Here is a 20819-nt window from a genome sequence, read left to right on the forward strand (position 1 = left end):
TACATATACATACATCAATTGTATAAAGCACATCTGTACATTCTTTGCCCTAATCATTTTTTTCTCTTTTCTTCTTTTACATTTTATTAGGGACTCATACAACTCTTACCACAATCCATACATATACATACATCAATTGTATAAAGCACATCCATACATTCCCTGCCCCAATCATTCTCAAGGCATTTGCTCTCCACTGAAGCCCCTTGCATCAGGTCCTCTTTTCTTTTTCCCCCTCCCTCCCCATTCCCCCCTCCCTCATATGCCCTTGGTAATTTATACATCGTTATTTTGTCATATCTTGCCCTATCCGGAGTCTCCCTTCCCCCCTTCTCTGCTGTCCCTCTCCCAGGGAAGAGGTCACATGTGGATCCTTGTAATCAGTTCCCCCTTTCCAACCCACTCACCCTCCACTCTCCCAGCATCGTCCCTCACACCCTTGGTCCTGAAGGTATCATCCACCCTGGATTCCCTGTACCTCCAACCCTCATATGCACCAATGTACAGCCTCTGTCCTATCCAGCCCTGCAAGGTAGAATTCGGATCATGGTAGTTGGGGGGAGGAAGCATCCAGGATCTGGGGGAAAGCTGTGTTCTTCATCGATACTACCTCACACCCTAATTAACCCATCTCCTCTCCTAAACCCCTCTATGAGGGGATCTCCATTGGTCGACACTTGGGCCTTGGGTCTCCACTCTGCACTTCCCCCTTCATTTAATATGATATATACATATATAAACATACATATATACATATACACATATATACACATACATACACACACTTATATCTTTTTTTTTTTTTGCATGATGCCTTATACCTGGTCCATTGGGCACCTCGTGATCGCACTGGCCGGTGTGCTTCTTCCATGTGGGCTTATTTGCTTCTGAGCTAGATGGCCGCTTGTTCACCTTCAAGCCTTTAAGACCCCAGACACTATCTCTTTTGATAGCCGGGCACCATCAGCTTTCTTCACCACATTTGCTTATGCACCCATTTGTCTTCAGCGATCCTATCATGGAGGTGTGCAGTCAATGATATGATTTTTTGTTCTTTGTTGCCTGGTAACTGATCCCTTTGGGACCACTCGATCACACAGGCTGGTGTGTTCTTCCATGTGGACTTTGTTGCTTCTGAGCTAGATGGCCGCTTGTTCACCTTCAAGCCTTTAAGACCCCAGACACTATCTCTTTTGATAGCCGGGCACCATCAGCTTTCTTCACCACATTTACTTGTTCACCCACTTTGGCTCCAGCCGTTGTGTCGGGAGAGTGAGCATCATAGAGTTCCAATTTAATAAAAGAAGGTATTCATGCATTGAGGGAGTGTTTGAGTAGAGGCCCAAGGTCCTTCCGCCACCTTAATACTTGACCTATAAATATAGACACATAGATCTATTTCCCCATCCTCCTATATATATTTGCATGTACATGTCTTTGTCTAGACCTCCATGAATGCCCTTGGACTCCTAGCTCTTTCCTCCATCTCCCTTGACTTTCCTCCTGCCCCACTACCATGCTTCATCGCCACCTGGGCTAGAGTATACCTCTTCTCTAAGCAACCTTACCCTTGATCATTTCCCACCAGGCCAGGGCAGGCTTTTTTTCTACTAACATTAAACTAAACTAGTATTCAGATAAGATGACATCAAGGATATATTTGGTTTTAAGATTTAAAGATTGTCAGGCAGTTATTTCAGAGGTTCACCTACCCTCCATTTCTCCAGAAAGTCAAGGGTCCATGAGAATTTGAAATTCTCTTGTACGTTTTCCTGCACCTACACTTTTCATCTTACTATATATAAATAGAAACATTGACAGACTTTAAAAGCTGGAGTGGGCAATGCTGAATAAGAAAAACAATATGTTAGACTTAATTGCGCTTCACTAATTACTAATTTAAGACCATGTGTTTTTGTCATTCCTGTGATTATATTTTAAATCCTTACAATCTGTTCCTGTTGAGTTAGTGCTTAACCAAGGGCAGTTTTGTGTAACAGATATTCTGGTAATTTTTTTCTTAGTCTACCAAGCATCCTTTGCAGTGTTCTCTGAGCATATTAATGTCTTGTGAGAAAATATGAAAGTGATTTTAATTTTATCCTGCTGTGGGTGTTAGATTTCTTTTTCTCCCAACAGAATCAGATGTCATTGTGCTTTCCAAAGACAGAGGTGTCCAGCTGGTAAATGTAGGGTTTATTTAAGGACTATTTTTGTAATGCTGAAATGAGATTTTATTGACATACAGTACAAGTGAAGAGAAATACCTTTTACCAAGGTACTGAATTTCAGTTCAAATTTTAATATAAATAGACTTTATAATATTGAGAATTAGAGCAATTAACTGGGAACTCAGGCTTTTTCTAAGAGAACTAACAATCTGGAGAGTGGGAAACAGATCTGGAGAGAAAGAAACTGTTAAAAAAAAAAGAGAGAAAGAGGGAGAAGCTGTTAAACACATACACACACAACTTAAAAACCATCCGATTCTCTTAGAATATTCCATCACGGAGTGAGAAAGCGAGGTGGTATCACTCCAGCCTTCTTTCCTACTAACTTGGATAGATGGTGTAACCTCCTTTTTACTCAGGTCCATTTCATTTAGTTATCATTGCTTCCCTTAATAATTAATTAACCTATTTCATCTGCATGAAATTATTTGTGAAACATCCCTGTGTCTTTGGGCTGCCCACCCACATGCTATAGAGGTAGATGTGATTTGTAGTTACCGTTGGCGTGTTCCTAATGTTATTATTTTCTAAGGACCTTTAGGTTTGCTAATAATGGCATAGGTATTCTCAGTTTTTATTGAAAGTTAAATTTTTTTAGGACTTTTATTAAATTCCTTAAGTAAAAAGAAGTTTGGAAAATAAAAGGGATGAAAAGTGCCATAAGTCCAATGTATCAAAATCCTTTTTTACATTTACTTCCGATGTTTATTTACATAGTTGTAATATAGCATCCTACTTTTTTACATAACTAAAAATTATAAACATTTTAAGATTATTGACCAATCTCTTGAAATTAAAATTTCATTTTCACCATAGTAAAACATGGTCGTCTTGAAAGTAAACTTTTTGCAAGGCTTATGTCCCATTCCTCTCACGTGTATTTTTGCTCCCCAAAGATCTTTCTCTTTCAGCTAAATGTGCAGTCAGTTACCTTAAGATTTCTAGATAGCATGTTTGTTACTAGATATCATTGTATGTGTCATCTATTTCCAATGTGTAATAATATCAATCACTGCCCTAAAGCGACCCTATAGGACAAAATAAAACTACTCCTTTGGATTTCTGAGACTATAAATCTTTATGGAAGTCGACAGACTTGCAAAGTGGCTGCTGGACTTGAACTGCCAGCCCTGTGGATAAGCCTGATGCTTATCCCATAGTGCTAACAGTGCTCATTGTTTTGGTCAAGTAATTGTTCATTGTTAATATTATCATCACTCCTGGGCCATTTAATATATTGTGAATAAACGTTATTTCATGTGTGAATTTTTGTTTTCCCTAAAGTTAATAATTATTATATTTTTATTTATATGTCTAATGTGCATTTTAAAATTCACTCTACAGAAAATAAAATTTCTCAGTTTTGTTTCTCAATTTCTCCTCCTGCTCCAGGCTGAATTGCTTGTGTTTTAGTGCTAGCCTGTAGTTTTCCTTCACCACTTGGGAATTATATTGACCTGTCTCCTGAGTTGTATCCTCTTTCTGGCTTCAGTAATTTATTTCTTGGTTTATTTCCTTGTTACAGCATGTCCATTTTCCAGTAGCTTAGTGAGAAAAGGCTATGTAAGGAGATACATTTTGATACCCTGCCTAAAATGTCTTTACTCTTTTCTATACTGATTTCTAATTTGGTTAAGTATAAATTTTTTAAGTCAGTGTGACCTTGTCTTACCATCCCCCTAATCCCCCACTGTTGGTAAGTTTAATACTATCCTGATTTCTGATCGTTTATGCTGATCTTGCCCCTTCTAACCCCCCACTTTATAGATTTTTAAAAATCATTTATTAGGGGCACATACAAGTCTTATCACAATCCATACATACATCAATTGTGTAAAGCACATTTGTACATTCATTGCCCTCATCATTCTTAAAACATTTGTTCTCCACATAAGCCCCTGGCATCAGCTCCTCATTTTTACCGCTCCCCCCTCCATCATGAACCCTTGATAATTTAAAAATTATTATTTTATCATAAAATTACACTGTCCGATGTCTCACATCACCCACCCCTCTCAACCCCACCCTCCCAGCATCGCCATCCTCACTACTGGTCCTGAAGGGATCATTCGCCCTGGATTCCCTGTGTTTCCAATTCCTATCTGTACCAGTGTACATCCTCTGGTCTAGACAGACTTGTAAGGTAGAATTGGGATCATGATACGGAGGGGGAGGAAGCATTCAGGAACTAGAGGAAAGTTATATGTTTCATCTTTGCTACACTATACTCTGACTAGCTCCTCTCTTTCCTGAGACCCTTCCATAAGGGGATGTCCAATTGCCTACAAATGGGCTTTTTGGGTCTCCACTCCGCACTCCCCCTCATTCACAATGATACGATTTTTTGTTCTGATGATGCCTGATACCTGATTCCTTCGACACCTGGTAATCACACAGGCCGGTGTGCTTCTTCCATGTGGACTTTGTTGCTTCTGAGCTAGATGGCCGCTTGTTTGCCTTCGAGCCTTTAAGATCCCAGACGCTATATCTTTTGATAGCTGGGCACTAACAGCTTTCTTCACTACATTTGCTTATGCACCCACTTTGTCTTCAGCGATTGTGTCAGGAAGGACAGCATCACGGAATGCCAGTTTAATAGAACAAAATATTCTTGCATTGAGGGAGTACTTGAGTGGAGCCCCAGTATCCATCTGCTACCTTAATGCTGAACCTATACATATATGCACATAGATCTATTTCCACATCCTCATATATAAATATATTTATATATGTGCATGCCTTTATTTAGACCTCTATATATGCCCTTTGCCTCTTAGCTCTTTCCTCTATTTCCTTTTACCTCCTCTTGACCCACTATCATGTTCAGTCTTCATTTGTGTTTCAATAATTCCTCTTGTTTACATTACACTTGGTCATACCCTACCAGGCCTCCTACACCCTCCTCACCACCAATTTGGATCACTTGTTCCCTTGTCCCTGGGTTTGTTAACACCTCTTCCTTTCCCTTCACCTCCTCATCTCCCATGTCCCCCCAGAACATGTCTCATTGTTTTCTCCTCCAGATTGTTCATCCAGCCTATCTTATTTAGACAGACCTGTGGAGATAATAACATGCACAAAAACAAGACAGAGCAAAACAAAGCAACAAAAGAAAACAAAACACCACCACCACCACCAAGCCAATGACAAAAAACAAACAAACACAGCTACAAGAAATAAAAGCTTGTAGTTAGTTCAAGGACTGTTTGTTAGCCTTTAGGAGTGTTTTCTGGTTAAGTCTGATGGGTCACCACGCCCTGGTCCCAAAGTCTATTTTTGGTATTCCCTGAGGACTTCATTGCTCTGTTCACCTTGCTTTTCTGTTGCATTCTCTCACTGTTTTTCCTGGGTGTGGTGGGATCAGATCAGGCGCAGTTCCCACACTGTGTCTCCAGTGTTGTCCCCTGTAGAGCTATGGGTTAGTGAGGAATGTCCATATGGTCTTCTATGTGGATTGACTGCTCTAAGCGGGAATCTCTTCATCAAGGCTTTGTGAGCCAGGATGTGCTCCACTCTCTCTTCCTTCCCCTTCATTTGCTCCCATGTGTTCTGATCAGACATGTTCATCTCCCAGAGCTGCAAATTCAGTGCTGTCCTCTGAAATGAATTCTTCTGGGGTGGGGGGGTGAGGTATCCATGTAGTTGGGGTTGGGGCCGGCCCCTAAGACCTCTCCACTGGTTGTTTACTCCATGCCGGCGTGTTGCATTCCTATCTTGGAGCACCGGGTTGAAGTCTGGTCCCTCTTTCCCTGTGGAGATATAAACATTACCCTCCCCTTGGGTGGGTTAGTGCCCTGTGCCCAAACTACCCATTTTTTTCTTTTTTTTTCCTTTCCCCCCCTTTTTTGGTTGTCTACTATATGTATCCCCCACTGTATAGATTGCTTTAGATCCAATCGTTCAGACGTTTCATTAGGCTATGACTAATGTAGGCATTAGTTCTTCATTATTGAGTTGAATATTTGATGAGCCATTTTGTTTTGTAGATATATTTCCCAAAATTGGGGGAAATTTTCTTGTATTTTCTTTGTTCTCCTTTTCTGAAAAGTGTGTGCTTGGAAATTGATCCTCTTAGCCTGACATTCCACTCTCCTTATCTTTTTTCCCTTCCGTTTTCTCTTTGTCCATTAATTTTACTTTTTAGGAAATTTCACCTGTGTACTTTCCAACTCATACTTGTATTTCTGCTATTCGATTTCTAACTTCTATAGGCACTTTTAAATGTTATTAAGACTCCTTTTAAATGGCGTCGGGTTCTTGTTTCACAGCTATAGCCTTATTTCTTTTTCAGATTTTTTCTCCCTACATTGTCTCTGTATCTGAGTCCTTTTTCCTATTAGTTTATTTTGTTGTCTTTCCAGGTAACAATTTTCTTGTTGCTAATAAGGCACAAGAGCGCACTGGAGCTTTTCTGATGGGACTTGGTGCTTCCCTGAGTGTGGAGCTCATGGCTGTAACGGAATTCTGATCGTCATCAAAGTGTTGTGTGATTAATGTCTTTAGTGCATTCTTTTAGGCAGGTTAGCTTTCGAAGGCATATGAACATCTGCAAGTGTTCTCAGAGCAGAGTGGAGCAAGGTAACTGGGGTCTTCTCCTTGTTGTAACAGGTAGGCTTTCCCTTATGTCTCCCACCTCAGCCCAATGTACTCACGTCTGACTTCCCTCCAGCTCATTCAGAACATTTATCCCGAGAGTCAACAATGGTTGTAGAAAAGTAGAGCCTTAACTATATTGGGTTGGGGTAGAGATCGGAATCCCTTAACAGCAAACATATAAACAATTTTGCTTCCACCCCACTACCTTCCCTATTCCTGATCTCTCTGATATAAAAAATATTTTGGTTTTTTGGTTTCTTTCTTCTTCTCCCTCCCCTCTGCATTCATGGTTCATCTAAGTGTACTTTGCTGCTGCTAAAATGTTTTGAATTCTAGCTTTCTTGATATCCCCTCTCCAGTTCATTTTGTGTTTGTTGTTGTTTTCTTAATCATTATAGTCTTATTTTGGCCAGAGTGTTTCAAAGGGAGAGTTCAGGTAATTCAACTTGGTCAACCAGAAATCAGTGGGCTTGGTTATTGTTTACCTCTATTTCTAATTGTACATAACTTTATACTTAATTGCTATTAGGATCCTACAATAAACATCTTTTATGGTGTTAGCTTTTCTATGTGTTAGGTTATTTGTCTAGAACAACAGTAAGATTGAAATGTTTAAACACACTCTTGCTTTCTAAAAAAAGGCAGTATCAATTTTGCATAGCAGCAAGTACTCATTTACTTTATCATTGCTCGTGTTACCATATGAAATCTTTGATGGGCTTTAAAAAAGTCTCTTATCCTGATTGAATTATAAATATACTTTAGCAGAAGCAAAGTAATATATGAAACAATATATAAACAGTATATGAAACAGTAATATATAAAAACAATATATATTCTACTTTATTACATTTCTATTTTGAAGATTTATTACTTTTGTAATTTAAAAACAAATCAAAGCAATACATATTCAGTATTTCTCATTGGCAATTAAACAACAATATAAAGAAGAAAATTAAGCACTGGCAATATTACTACCCAGAGCTAACATTTTGATAATTATGTGGGTGTGTGAGAGAGAAAGAAAGCACACATTCAGATAGACATACCTATATAGCATACACACATCATCTTAAAGAAAATTTAAGAATTATACTATGTATAACATTTGTTACTCTGATTTTTTCATTTATTTATGAACTGTTTCTCATTAAATATAATCATGAAGCGTAACTTAATTGTTACATAGTTCACTATGCAGCTATACCATTAAAAACATTAGTTGATTCTGGAGATAAAATACTTTAAATTTTTATATTAAAAGATTTTTAATATGCCAATTTTTTTAAGAATTGGAACAGTGTCAGAGATTATTCTCTTTTAAAATATATATACATACATATATACTCTGCTGTATTAGTTTTTATTTCCCTATGGCAAATGAAAATGTGTAACCTAAATAGTATATGATGTGAAAAATCAATAATTATACTTTTTATTTTTAAGTTTTAATGTTTTCCTTTCATTTAGACTTGTTAATATGTATAATATAGAGTAATATATGCAACTTATTAAATTGTATATTTTAAATTCTAGATAGAAATTATACTGCACTTTATATAATAGCCCAGTAGAATCTGATATCATTACTTATTATCAAAAACATTAATATTTTTGAAGCAAAGTATATGAATATTAATTCTAAGTAGAATAAATAAAAAACATCAGTTTAGTTCAAGCTTTGCTGTCAAATAAATTAGGGAGAAGTTTTTTATTTGCAGGACTTTATGAAATTAAAACCTTTGCATAAGGGATTATGAAGCAATGATAAATCATCTGGCAATAACTATTCCTGGTTATTATTCTCACGGTTCCCTAAATCCTGATCTTTAAGATTTAATGGTAATAATGAATTCTTATTCTCTCCCTTAATCCTGACTAGTACATGACACTTACTCTGTAAAATAGTAAAGTTCTGTGGGATGTAGGGTACTGTGACTTCTGCTTTTGTTATCAATACCAGTATCATATCCTTTATATATGAGCTTCTATGGAACAATTTAAGCTCTGTAAAAAGTTTCATTTTTTTCTGGATATTACCCTGCCATATTGTACCTAGGGGAAAACAGTACTTCCAAGTACTTTTCCATGTTGATGCAACTGAAGGTTAACCAAAATATGTCCCTATAGAATTGGAAGAACTTAGGGACATTTATTATTTAGACTAAGTTATAATAAAAATGTAGAGCCCACTATTCCCAACACACACAAATGTGCTTATTTTTCTCTATTTCTCAAATAGATAATACATTCTCATAGTTGAAAATGCAAAAATTATTAAAAATCTGGGTTTATTTTGTGGATTCCCACCTCTTTCTTCCCCTTCTCCAGAATCATAGTATCCTTTATGTAAGTAAAAATACAAATACATGTATGTTCCCATTTTTCCTTCTTTCTTACTCAAAGAAATATATATGTATGTATGTGTGTATGTGTGTGTATATATATATATATATATACACACATACCTTGCTATTTATACTTAATTTATCTTGGAGATCTCTCTGTCATATTATGTATGAGAACTTGCATATTTTTTTATTAAAGGTAGCTCTTTAATATTAAGCTGTATAAATAATTTATTTAACTCTGTATGTTTTTTAAACTACTTCAGGTAGATATGGACAAGAGTGGTGATGTGCGACTTATAGAACTGGATGAATCTTTCAGAAGTGAGCATACTGTTTTTGTAACACCACCTGAGATCCCTCATCTACCCAATGGTGAAGAACCCCCGTTACAGTACAGGTATTCACAAGGCGGAGTACTTGCAATTGAAAGAGAGAAGCAAGCCAACATCTGTGTTGTAGCTTTTTAAGGACTGTGTTATTTTCAAAAAGCCATACTTTACAGATTTCTAAATTTTAGGTGGTAAGCAAGCTTATCCGATATCCATTATTAAATTTTGAGGTATAAATAGGAAAAACATTTATTATTTTACCTAACTAATATAAATTTGAGAAGCTCTCTAATTATATCCACATAATGTCTATCTTCAGAAATGTTTATTAAATTGAATTAGACTTCCCCTCCCCAAATGGAAGAATTGCATTGTTTCTTCCTAAAAGCTAGTTCCTTTATAAGCCTCAAGACTATCACCCCAACCCGCCCCACATACTTGCACATTGATTAGCGTAGCATTGGCTTATAAAAGGAGTTAAGTGAATGTCGAATCAGCACCTGTTGACCTTGATTTGTATGATAAATCATGTAGGCTAAATATTCATGATAAATATGTTCATGAATTTTTGTTGCTAAGTCAGTGATCCTTGTTCATTAAGGAGGTTTGGCAGGTTAAGCGCTTGCTATTCAGACTGGAGTGAAACATTCCTGTTTTCACTTCTAGTGGTAAAGAGAGAAAAGTTTGAGCACGGTAAAATAACAGTGGTACATTTGTTATTTGGTTTTTTATATACATTTATTTTTACTTAATTTTTTTCCTTTTGTAATTTAAATGATAAAATTTTAATTTTACAATGCTACTATCTTACCTTATTTAAGGATTCTAAAATTGTTTCACATCTATCATTCCATTTTAGTTAGTTTTACTGTAAAAAGATTTTTCAGGCCATCCTCATTTGTGACCTGGATGAAATCTTCCATTTAACAGATGAAAAGATATTTATCAATGTTGATTAGTTCATTGGTCACTTTATTCCTGCTTATACCACATTTAAAAAATATTAGTTTCAGATATTTAAATTATTTCCCCTAAGTTCTCTCTTTTTTTTATAAACAAGTGTTTCTCTTTACTTTCTGGATGTTTCTTTATTTTAAGTCATTTTATTGGAGGCTCGTACAATTCTTATGACAATCCAGACATCCATCCATGGTGTCAAGCACATATGTATATTTGTTGCCCTCATTATTCTCAAAATGGATATTTCAATTAAAACAGTTTTGGTTTTCTGTCCTAGTTTGGTTTTAACTTTATAAATTAAATTTCAATTTTAGATTCAGTCCTTCAATAAGAAAACTACTTAATTTTTTTTAATTGTCATTCTTTAAAAAAAATCCAGTCACTTTTCTTGAGACTCAGTATCATTGGGATGTAATCATATTCATCATTAGAAAAACTACTTAATTTACATGCCTTTATGGGTATTCAGTGCTCTTAATAAAAGATGAAGCAGATACTTGCATTGTATAAATTCATATAACATGTTTTCATAAGATAGACAAATGGTCTTATTGTCATACTGTATAATACAGTAGATTTTTGTAAGGGACATAATTTTCCTGCACTTCTTTGTGATATTTTTATTTAACATTCAATCTTTTCTTATTCTGCTGATTTTACATACAATAATGTAAAATATTGATAGGCTACCATATTTTACTATATTAAGTTTCTTTTTATTAATTGAACTATACACATTTAAAAATATAGTGAAGTTGGTTCCAATTGTTGCTCAGGAGCTGCTTCTTTTATTTCCACAAACCTTTTCACTAGAACTTCTACTTTTTAAGTGCCCAGAACATCTTGCTCTAACCTTACCCCATATCTTGTAGGTCCAGATTTTCTCATCTTTTCTTCCTTTCTAACTACTACAGTTTTCATTCTTCTAAATGAGGTCCTGAGCCTGCGAGCTAGGCTGATGAATCAGTACAGAGTAACATGATAGCTAATGTGTTGTGCTAAGATGCTACATTTAAAGTTGTTGTTTGCGTCAGAGGATATTCCACAGTAAATTATTTATTTCAATCAATGACTGCAATATGAAAAAAATATAGATTTGATATACCTTTTAACAATTTATGATATTTATTGTACATATTATACTTTTCTATGGATAACGTTTAAAAGTCTGCTTATGTTACTTTGGATTTTGATGTCAAGTTCAACAAAATTTAAATGTATGTTGATTTTATTTTTAAATCTGTATCTGGCTACTACCTTTCTTAATATTACAGTAAAAAAAAGCATTAGTGTGACTATTTAAATTATAGTCTGATGGGGAAAGATAATTCAGTGTAAATTCTAAATTAAGAAGTTATTGGTTGTAAATTTTTAGTATATAAGCAGTATGATCATCTATTTGTACTTGAGTTTTTGTTTGTTTGTTTGTTTTCATCCCTAAATAGCTATAGTGGATTTCCAGTTCTTAGGAACAATTTATTTGACAGACCTGAAGGATTTCTACAAACGAAAAAGAACAAATTGCCCTCAAAATTAAGTAGTCCTAGTAGTCCTTCTCCCATGTTCAGAAGAACAAAGCAGGTACTTTGAAAATGTTGTATTCTTCCTATAATCCAGTGTAAGGTCTAAAAGTAAAGTTGAAATGCATTCTCCCTTAATAGAATTTTGCCACTCCCAAATGTAACTATTAACAGATTATTACACTCCCCAAAATCCTCTGAAGATTGTTTAGAGAAATCTGATTCTCAGACATTAACTAGTTCTCTAGTCCTAGAACTTTACATATTATATAATACAAATTCATGCAAAGGTTTAAAAATATATTAAGTACATATTTTGTTATGAAGACAGTGTAAGTGCATGTGACTTGTACTTGTTCAGCATTCATTTAAGTAAGGATGTCTAAATGTGTCAATTTATTAATGGGAACCTTGCATCTTTTTTCTAGGAAATTAAGTCCGCCCATAAGATTGCAAAGAGGTACTCTTCTATCCCTCAGATGTGGTCTCGGTGTCTACTGCGACACTGCTATGGACTGTGGTTTATTTGTCTCCCAGCTTATGTGAAAGTATGCCATTCAAAAGTCAGGGCTCTAACCACCGCTTACGACGTACTTAAAAAAATGCACTCAAAAAAGATGGATCCACCTGATGAGGTAGCAGTTACTTTTAAAATGCATTATTTCATTCGAGATTCGTGGACAGATGACTTTGTTTCTGTACACTTTGAACTTGCTGTTTTTCAGGTGTGCTATCGTATTCTCATGCAACTCTGTGGACAATATGATCAGCCAGTGCTTGCAGTTCGAGTGCTTTTTGAAATGCAGAAAGCTGGTATTGACCCCAATGCCATTACTTATGGTTATTATAACAAGGTAACAGTTTGATGGAGAAACAATGTGATCTTTATCATTATACAAGGGGGAGTTTCAAAAATTTGTGGACTATTTTCATTTTCTCTTTAATTCAATTTTCCATGAACTTTTTAAAGCCCAGTATGAGTGGTATGAGGCAGCATATGACCTCCTCTACCTTCACAAAGGGGATAGAGAATCAAACTCAATATCAACTCAAGGCTGATTCCTGTGAGACAGGTGTCAAACATGCCTCCAATCTGCTTTACAGATTCTAATACCCACAGTCCATCCCAAGGCACTATCCTTCTCTGCTGGGTGCCATAGTGCATTGCAATACCCACACAAAACTCACAGGCAGTACTCACAATGTTGGTGTTTATTAGGAAAACAGGATCAGCAATGCTCAGGGTGCAGTTCTTCAGATCGGGAGCACCTCTTATCTCAGCCAGGTTCTTAGGCCCACCTCTTTCTGATCCCTGGGCTCTCAGCCACAACGGCCCCTCATCTTCTATCCTGACCTGCCATAAATGCCCAAAGGATATTCCACTTTACCTTAAGCCTCCCTCCAAATGCACTCAACTCTGTTCCTTGGATTAACAAACCTAGCTCCACCAATTAAATACCTGGAGGCACCCCACTTCCTGCCTAAAAGGTACTCAGTTATCCTCGTTCCTTGGCCCAGAAAGCACACCATTATGCCTTTGGGTCTGCTTTAGCTGCTGCTCTGGTTCAGCACACAGGGATCTCAGGCTCCAAAGGATGCACTAATCTTTTTTGATAACTGTGAGATCCCTGTCCCTGCTTCTGCGATGGCTCATTTAAAACCCAATGGGGTGGCATTAGAGTTCTATATAACCTACTAGCTTAGTTCCACCGTCCTTTTGTGGAAGTTACAAAGACTATGAGGAAAAGAGCCATACCTAGTAGTTTCACTGTACCAAGTCCCTCATTCCGCCTTAATTTACTGACAGAAACTATCAGTGCAAAGTTAGTGGCATTTACTTTAGAATATCTAAAATTTATTTTGTAAATCAAGTAAGTCTTCCTGGTCTATTTTGTGTTACTTAATTTACTTTGATATTCTATAGTTTAATTCTAAAGCTAGTGCATGCTTGTTTATAAAAATTATTTTACTAATCGTATTTTGTTGTTGTATGAATAGGCTGTATTGGAAAGCACCTGGCCTTCAAGAAGTCATAGTGGCTGTGTACTTTGGACAAAAGTAAGAAACGTTATTTTGGGAGTAGCACAGTTCAAGAGAGCTTTAAAGAAACATGTGCACTTATCACGAACAACTCTCTCAGGTAACCAAAGGTTTTTAATGTGTGTGTGTTTTACTATCTCTTAATAAATTTACTTTGCATTTTCTGAAATTTTAAATTTTTTCAAAATATAGACTATTTCCTTGCTTTTATTGCCACTAAATAAATAAAGAATACTTTTGCCCGCCCCTACAAAAAAAAAAGAATGCTTTTTCCCACTTAAGAAAGCACATCAAATTATATCATTATATCTTATTGAACTATCAACTTTTGGGAGTCTTGTTTTTAATGTCCACTACTGAATCACAACAGGTTTCCTTGTTATACTTGTATTTTTCTAATTATGTGGCAGTTTTCATGTTCACTATTACATTACTAGGGGACCCTGGTGACATAGTGGGTTATATGTTAGGTTGCTAACCACACGGTTGAAACCCCTAGATGGTCTGCAGGAGAAAGATGTGACTTTCTACCCCTGTAAAGATTCTTGGAAATCCAGAGGAACAGTTCTACTCTGTCCTACATGGTCACTTTGAGTAAGAATTGATTCGATGGCAGTGAGTCTGAGTTTGAGTTATTACTAGATTATTAATTTGAGCAACAAACTTTTATGTATCGTGGTGACTCCTTTAGTAGTAAAATGCCATCAAATTGTGTTTTTAAGCAGATGGCAGTGACTTGGATGCTGTTAGTCATGGCAGCATGGATAGTGGTCATGGGACACACACTGTGGAGCAGGCATCTTTTAACACAAGCTTAATCAGAGTACATGCTGCTGATGATAGATCCAGTACAGGTTTGTTCATGTGTAAATATACATCTCTTGTAGTGCATTATTTAAACTAAATTTGCTATCCTCTCTTCTAAATATTTTCTTTTCAATTATGTATTAAGTGAACTTTCACTTTTTAATTTTAGGCCCTTAGTTTGATATGAACCTTTAGAATTATATGAAAATTTATTCATTCTTTAATCAAATAGAAATGTAAATTTAAAAACTTATAAAATAGCTTATCCGAGTATTTTGTTCACCTTACCTCTCTATTATATAATTTTCTTAGGATAAATTCTTCTTTGTAATTTTAAGAATGTTGGTAGAATTTTTTTAAGCCTATCTCTGTACCTGAGCTAATAGGATTGTAATATTTACCTTGGTCTGTGTCCTGTCCTCAGAAGACATTGTCCTATGGTTTTAACATTTTGACAGTACACTCTAGGTATATTAAGATATCATTTGGGGAAACTGGGTAAAGGATGCATGAAAATTCTCTGCAGTGTACTATTTTTGTAATTTGAGTTTTAGGCCATTTTTTAAATTAACAGTTATAATTTTAAAAATTCACTGTTTTAAAAATAGCATTTTGGCACTGCAGGTGGTATTAATTTCATTGAAAAAGAAGATTTATACACAAGTTTTCTTTTTTTATATACAAGTTTTCAATAAAAATAAGAACCCTTGTAAGTATGTAAGAAATAGCATACTTATGAGATGGAAAATCACTAACTGGTTACTACACATGTATTAATTGGGTGAAGGCAAAGACCATACACAAAATAAGGGGAGGCCAGCACAGCATGACCACAATGATGCTATTATATACCCAATCTTGCACTAACAGTAAGAACAAGAATTAGTTTATGCATGAGCAGCTAGGTAAATACGTAAGATAGAGGTAGATATGTAAGATCGGCGTGGCTTGGTGCATGGAAGTACATCCACGAGTCTAGGTGTAGGTTTGGCAAAGGATATATCTGTAGATGTACAGACTATGTACAGATGTGCTGTAAATGTATAGAGGTATAGAATAGAGCGTACACAGGGCAAAGGCATGCAGACTTCTTAGCCATAAACAGATACATTGAGGACTGAGTGATTCAGCTTAGACCATAGGAAACCTTCGGTTGAGTCATTTCCTACTCACAGCGACCCTATAGGACAGGGGAGAACTGCCATGGGTTTTGAAGGCTGCAAAACTTTCCAGGAGAAGAAAGGCTCGTCTTTCTCCCATGGAAAAACTGGTGGGTTTGCATTGTTGGCCCTGTGGTTAGCAGCACAACTTGTAACCCACTTTGTTACCAGGGGACCATGGTCTTTGGAAATCTTATCCATGGACATAGCAATCTCTTCAAACAATGCACTGCACCCCAGTTTGGTGAGTAGCTGCTGCAGACTTGAGAGCTGCAAGCGACCACCTTAGGTGCAGTTATTGTTCTCTTCCCTCCTACGCAAAAGAGAGTGAAAACAACAGCAACACAACAGGCTCACGGCAGTAATTCGTCAGAAGTCTAATGGAGCACACAGACCACAACCTCTACTAGCCTGCAACCAAAAGAAGTAGTAGTAGCAAACCAGTCTCATCAGAATCATAATAGAAGAGGGACAAAAATGTAGAACAAAATTCAAAATCGTTAAAAAGACCATGCTTACTGGTCTGATAAAGAGTAGTGGAACCCCCAAGAGTATGGCCCTTAGACACCCTTCACACCTGGAACTGAACCCACTCCTACAGATCATCTGTTGCCCAACAATAGACAAAACCCAAACACCTCCTTGCTATTGAGTGGATGCCAACTCATGGCAATCCTATAGAACAGCGTAGGCCTGCCTCTTTGGGTTTTTGAGATTTTCAACCTTTATAGGAGCCAACAGCCTCGTCTTTCTCCCATCTTTCTATCATTGGTTTAAACAACTGCTCTTGTGGCTAGAAGCTCAATGCACAGCCTGCTATGCTACCAAGGTTCCTTAAGACAATCGGTTTATTAAGGGAACAGGGTGGGCTCCTCAGAAAGGAGCAGCGTTTGCTCTAAACAAAGTTCAGAACGCAGGAAGGGGAAGGGGAGATGGGCAAATGCAAGCAGAGCCCAGGGAAGCCGTGAGATGGCTGCAGTGCTATGGCACCGCAAGGATTGCACTTACTCTCATGCTTGCAGAGCTGAGTCCCCAGGAGAGCTCTTCTCCGTAAACTCCCATCCGATTTGCTGTGTGTACTTTCATCCTAACCACAATAACAAGTTCAACAACATTACATCTAAAAATATTATACTTGACTTTTGAATATCTTCTAAGAGCCAGAACTCTTACCCAACAGAACCTGTAAAAATCGAAGCAATGTATCCTTTCCTAAGTGGCCACTGCCAGAAGCAGTACTATGTTGTCCTCACTAACGCACACTCCCACCCCCAATGCAAATAAACTGACATTTCTCCTGGGGGTGGGTGGGAGGGGTGGACTCCAAGCAATAAATAAATCACGAAGGTTCCTTTCTGCAAAATATCATTAATCAAAATGGTGTCTCTCCTTTGGTATTTACGTTTGAAAAGTAATTAGCTAATTGTGTTACTATATCATTTCTACAGTTCTTCCTTGGTTCATTTTATTTCTTGATTAAACATTCAGAGTTATACTAGTCATACTCAGGCATTATTTCTTTTTTTAAATCATTTTATTGGGGCCTCTTACAGCTCTTACAACATTCCATATATCAATTGTATCAGGCATATTTGTACATATGTTGCCATCATCATTTTCTAAACATTTACTTTCTATTGAGCCCTTGGTATCAGCTTCTCTTTTTTCCCTCGCACCCTCATAATCTCTTGATAAATTATAAATTATTATTGTTTTTCTATCTTACACAGACCATTCACCCATGTTTCTATTGTCCATCCCCCTGAGGGTTGGGGGATTATGCATCAATCATTGCAATTGGTTCCCCCATGCTCCCCCCTCTCTTTCCCACCTACCCTCCTACCCTCCTGGTATCACTACTCCCATTTCTGTTTGAGGGGTTTATCTGACCTGGATTCCGTGTATCATGAGCTCTGATCTGTACCCCAGTGTACATGCTCAGGTCTAGCCAGAACTGAAAGGCAGGACTGGGGTCATGAGGGTGGGGGGTGAGGAAGCCTCAAAGAACCAGAGAAATATTGTGTGTTTCTTTGGTGCTATCCTATGCCCTGGTTGACTCATCCTTTCCTGGGACCCTTCTGTCAGGGGATGTCCTATTGTCTACAGATGAGTTTTGGGTCTCTTCTCCGACCCGCCTCGTTCTCAAAAATATGTTATTTTGTGTGTGTTGGATCTTCTGATGCCTGTTACTTGATTCTGTCGACACCGCATGATCGCACAGGCTCAATGTGCTTCTTCCACGTGGGCTTGTTGCTTCTCTGATAGATGGTCACTTGAGGCATTATTTCTTAAAAATAAAGATATCTATTTTTATCTTACTTTAATTTTATGTCTATCTTAAAATTGTGTTGAGCCTAATAAAATAGCCTGAACTTAATCAGTATTTTGCTCACCTTTTCTGTTTGTTGTTTCTTTGGAAATAGAGTTGAAAGCTTGATTTTTAAAATGAAAATTCAAAATTATAATTCTTTACAAAACCATTTCATATATAGGCTTCATATAATAATAGCCTTTTGTTATTATATTAAACAAAGTTATATTATTTGCTTAAGATCGTATCCAAATTAGAACTAGAATTCAAAACCTTATCATTTGATTTCAAATCAATGAAAATAATTTGCTGGAAATAGAGAGCCTCTTTAACAAAAAAAATGTCTTTGATGTTTTCTCATTTAATGTAATTTTTGTTTACTAGTAATAACCCTAATGTCTTAATTTTAAATTGATTTCCATTAATTAGATGGAATTTTCAGAAAATTTTATTATTAATAGATTTAAATAAGCTCAACTTTTTTAAGTGAAATTATTTGGATACTGTTATAATGATCTGTGTGTGAATCTTCTATTTTTAATTCCCTGCAGATTTCTCCATAGCTTAGTTAGGACTCAGACTTTCACCCCGAAAGGCTAAAAACTTGTATGAAGACTGCTTTTTCTGTGGTTCTTAGTACTCACAGAGTAGTGTGAATGAACATAGTTACTTGTGACACTTACTATGGAGCAAAAAATAATTTTGAGATTCCATGTTAGTCTAAGACTAGAGAAACAAATTCATAGACACTCATATGTGTATAAGAAAGAGCTTTATATACTAGAGCAAGTGAATATTGAGAAAACATCCCAGGCCAATCCAGATCAAGTCCTTAAGTCTGATATTAGCCCATATGTCCAATAACAATCTATAACTTATTCTTCAGACTCATGAAATACATGCAATGACACGGAATGCAGGAAGATCACAGGCCAGTGGGTAGAAAGTCCTGTGGATCCAGTGGCAGTAGAAGCATCTCAGCGCTGGTATGGGTCTCCGGCTCTGGGCTCTGGCAACACTCCATCAGGCTCATTATCAATGATATCTCCCAGGGAGTGAGCATGTGTCTCACTTCTAGTAAGCTATATATCTCCTTAGCACCTTCAAATGAAGTCTTCAAGCTGCAACCTGATTGACAGGCTAAAGTCCACCCCCTTCACTCTTAAGTCTCAAATTGACAACAGATTATGTAACTACCCCAGATTCTCATTTTAGTATTGAGAGAGACCCTTGGTGTTGACTAACAAAACTCTTCTTCCCACTGGAATTTTTTTTTTTAAGTTTATATTTAGCATTAGCCAGCTGGGCTCACTTTAGATGATTCCAATTTTGTTGGCAACATCTAAAGCGTCATAGTCAGGAGCCAGTCGAACATATGCCTTCTTCTCACCGTTGGGCCTGATCAAGGTGTTGACCTTGGCTACATCAATGTCATAGAGCTTCTTCACAGCCTGTTTGATCTGGTGTTTGTTGGCTTTGACATCCACAATGAACACAAGTGTGTTGTTCTCTTCGATCTTCTTCATGGCAGACTCTGTAGTCAAGGGGAACTTGATGATGGCATAATGGTCCAGCTTATTTCTCCTGGGGGCGATCTTCCGAGGGTATTTGGGCCACCTTCTTTGTCTCAAGGTCTTGGACCGCCGGAAGGTGGGTGACATGTGGATCTTCTTTTTTTTGTGGCTGTGGACGCCTTTCAGTACGGCCATCTTGGCTTTTAAAGCCTTTGCTTTGGCTTCCGTTTTGGGAGGGGCAGGAGCTTCCTTCTTCGCCTTCAGCGCCATCTTCATGAAAAGGTTCCACTGGAATTTATTCAGAAAATGTTCTATGAGTCAGTACAAACACAAATGAGTTATATTTAATTCTATTTATTCTTACTAAAGAAGCTTATAATAAACAGCATGGACTTTAAAAAAACCATTTTATTGGGGGCTCGCACAACTCTAATCACAATTCATCCATCCATCCATTGTGTCGAGCACATTTGTACACTTGTTGCCCTCATCATCCTCAAAACATTTGCTTTCTGCTTGAGCCCTTGGTATCAGCTCCTCATTTTCCCCTCCCTCCTCGCTCCCCTCCCTCATGAATAAGCAGCAAAGAATTTTGTTTCTTCCCCCCCCCCAGGTGGTCAGTCCGACCTTGGCTATAATTCATTGTCTAAAGATGAAGTTAGAAGAGGGGATACATCTAGTGAGGACATTCGAGAAGAAAAGGAAGATAGGAAAGGAAGTGATGGCAGTTCCTGTGAGTACCATTGATGTAAATTGTGAATTTACAGAAAATACAAGTGACAAGTATAAAAGTGCTAGTTTATGTCTCACTTTTCCACTGTGCATCCGTCTCTTCACCCATTACAAGAGTTCTGTGCCATCTAACACATTCGCATCCAAATGCTTTCTTCTTCTCAAATACTGTTAGGGTAAATGTTAGTTACTTCTTGAAACATGACTCTTCTGAGGTTAACGATATTGTTATTGAATGAGCTTGTTGATGTAATGTGCCCCTGTTGCC

General features: G+C 37.0%; 2 protein-coding genes across 8 annotated transcripts in view; one reads left to right on the forward strand and one right to left on the reverse strand.

Annotated features, from left to right (window-relative positions):
* Nucleotides 1-20819, forward strand: part of DENND4A (DENN domain containing 4A) — a 162441-nt gene that overhangs the window by 107447 nt on the left and 34175 nt on the right. For 4 of the 7 annotated variants that reach the window (XM_075535898.1, XM_075535895.1, XM_075535896.1 and 1 more), the window contains 7 exons: nt 9442-9575; nt 11913-12048; nt 12416-12622; nt 12713-12841; nt 13986-14127; nt 14750-14881; nt 20433-20552. In XM_075535898.1, the coding sequence (XP_075392013.1) occupies nt 9442-9575; nt 11913-12048; nt 12416-12622; nt 12713-12841; nt 13986-14127; nt 14750-14881; nt 20433-20552 (1000 nt within the window). The remainder of the gene's footprint in view (nt 1-9441; nt 9576-11912; nt 12049-12415; nt 12623-12712; nt 12842-13985; nt 14128-14749; nt 14882-20432; nt 20553-20819) is intronic. The other 3 variants (XM_075535899.1, XM_075535900.1, XM_075535901.1) reach the window with 3 other exon arrangements.
* Nucleotides 19591-20116, reverse strand: LOC142430863 (large ribosomal subunit protein uL23-like). The gene has a single exon (XM_075535903.1). It carries the CDS (start codon nt 20093-20095, stop codon nt 19619-19621), a length of 477 nt encoding a protein of 158 aa, XP_075392018.1. The 5' UTR covers nt 20096-20116; the 3' UTR covers nt 19591-19618.

The sequence above is a fragment of the Tenrec ecaudatus genome, chromosome 17 (assembly GCF_050624435.1).
Source record: "Tenrec ecaudatus isolate mTenEca1 chromosome 17, mTenEca1.hap1, whole genome shotgun sequence".
Taxonomy (NCBI): Eukaryota; Metazoa; Chordata; class Mammalia; order Afrosoricida; family Tenrecidae; genus Tenrec; species Tenrec ecaudatus.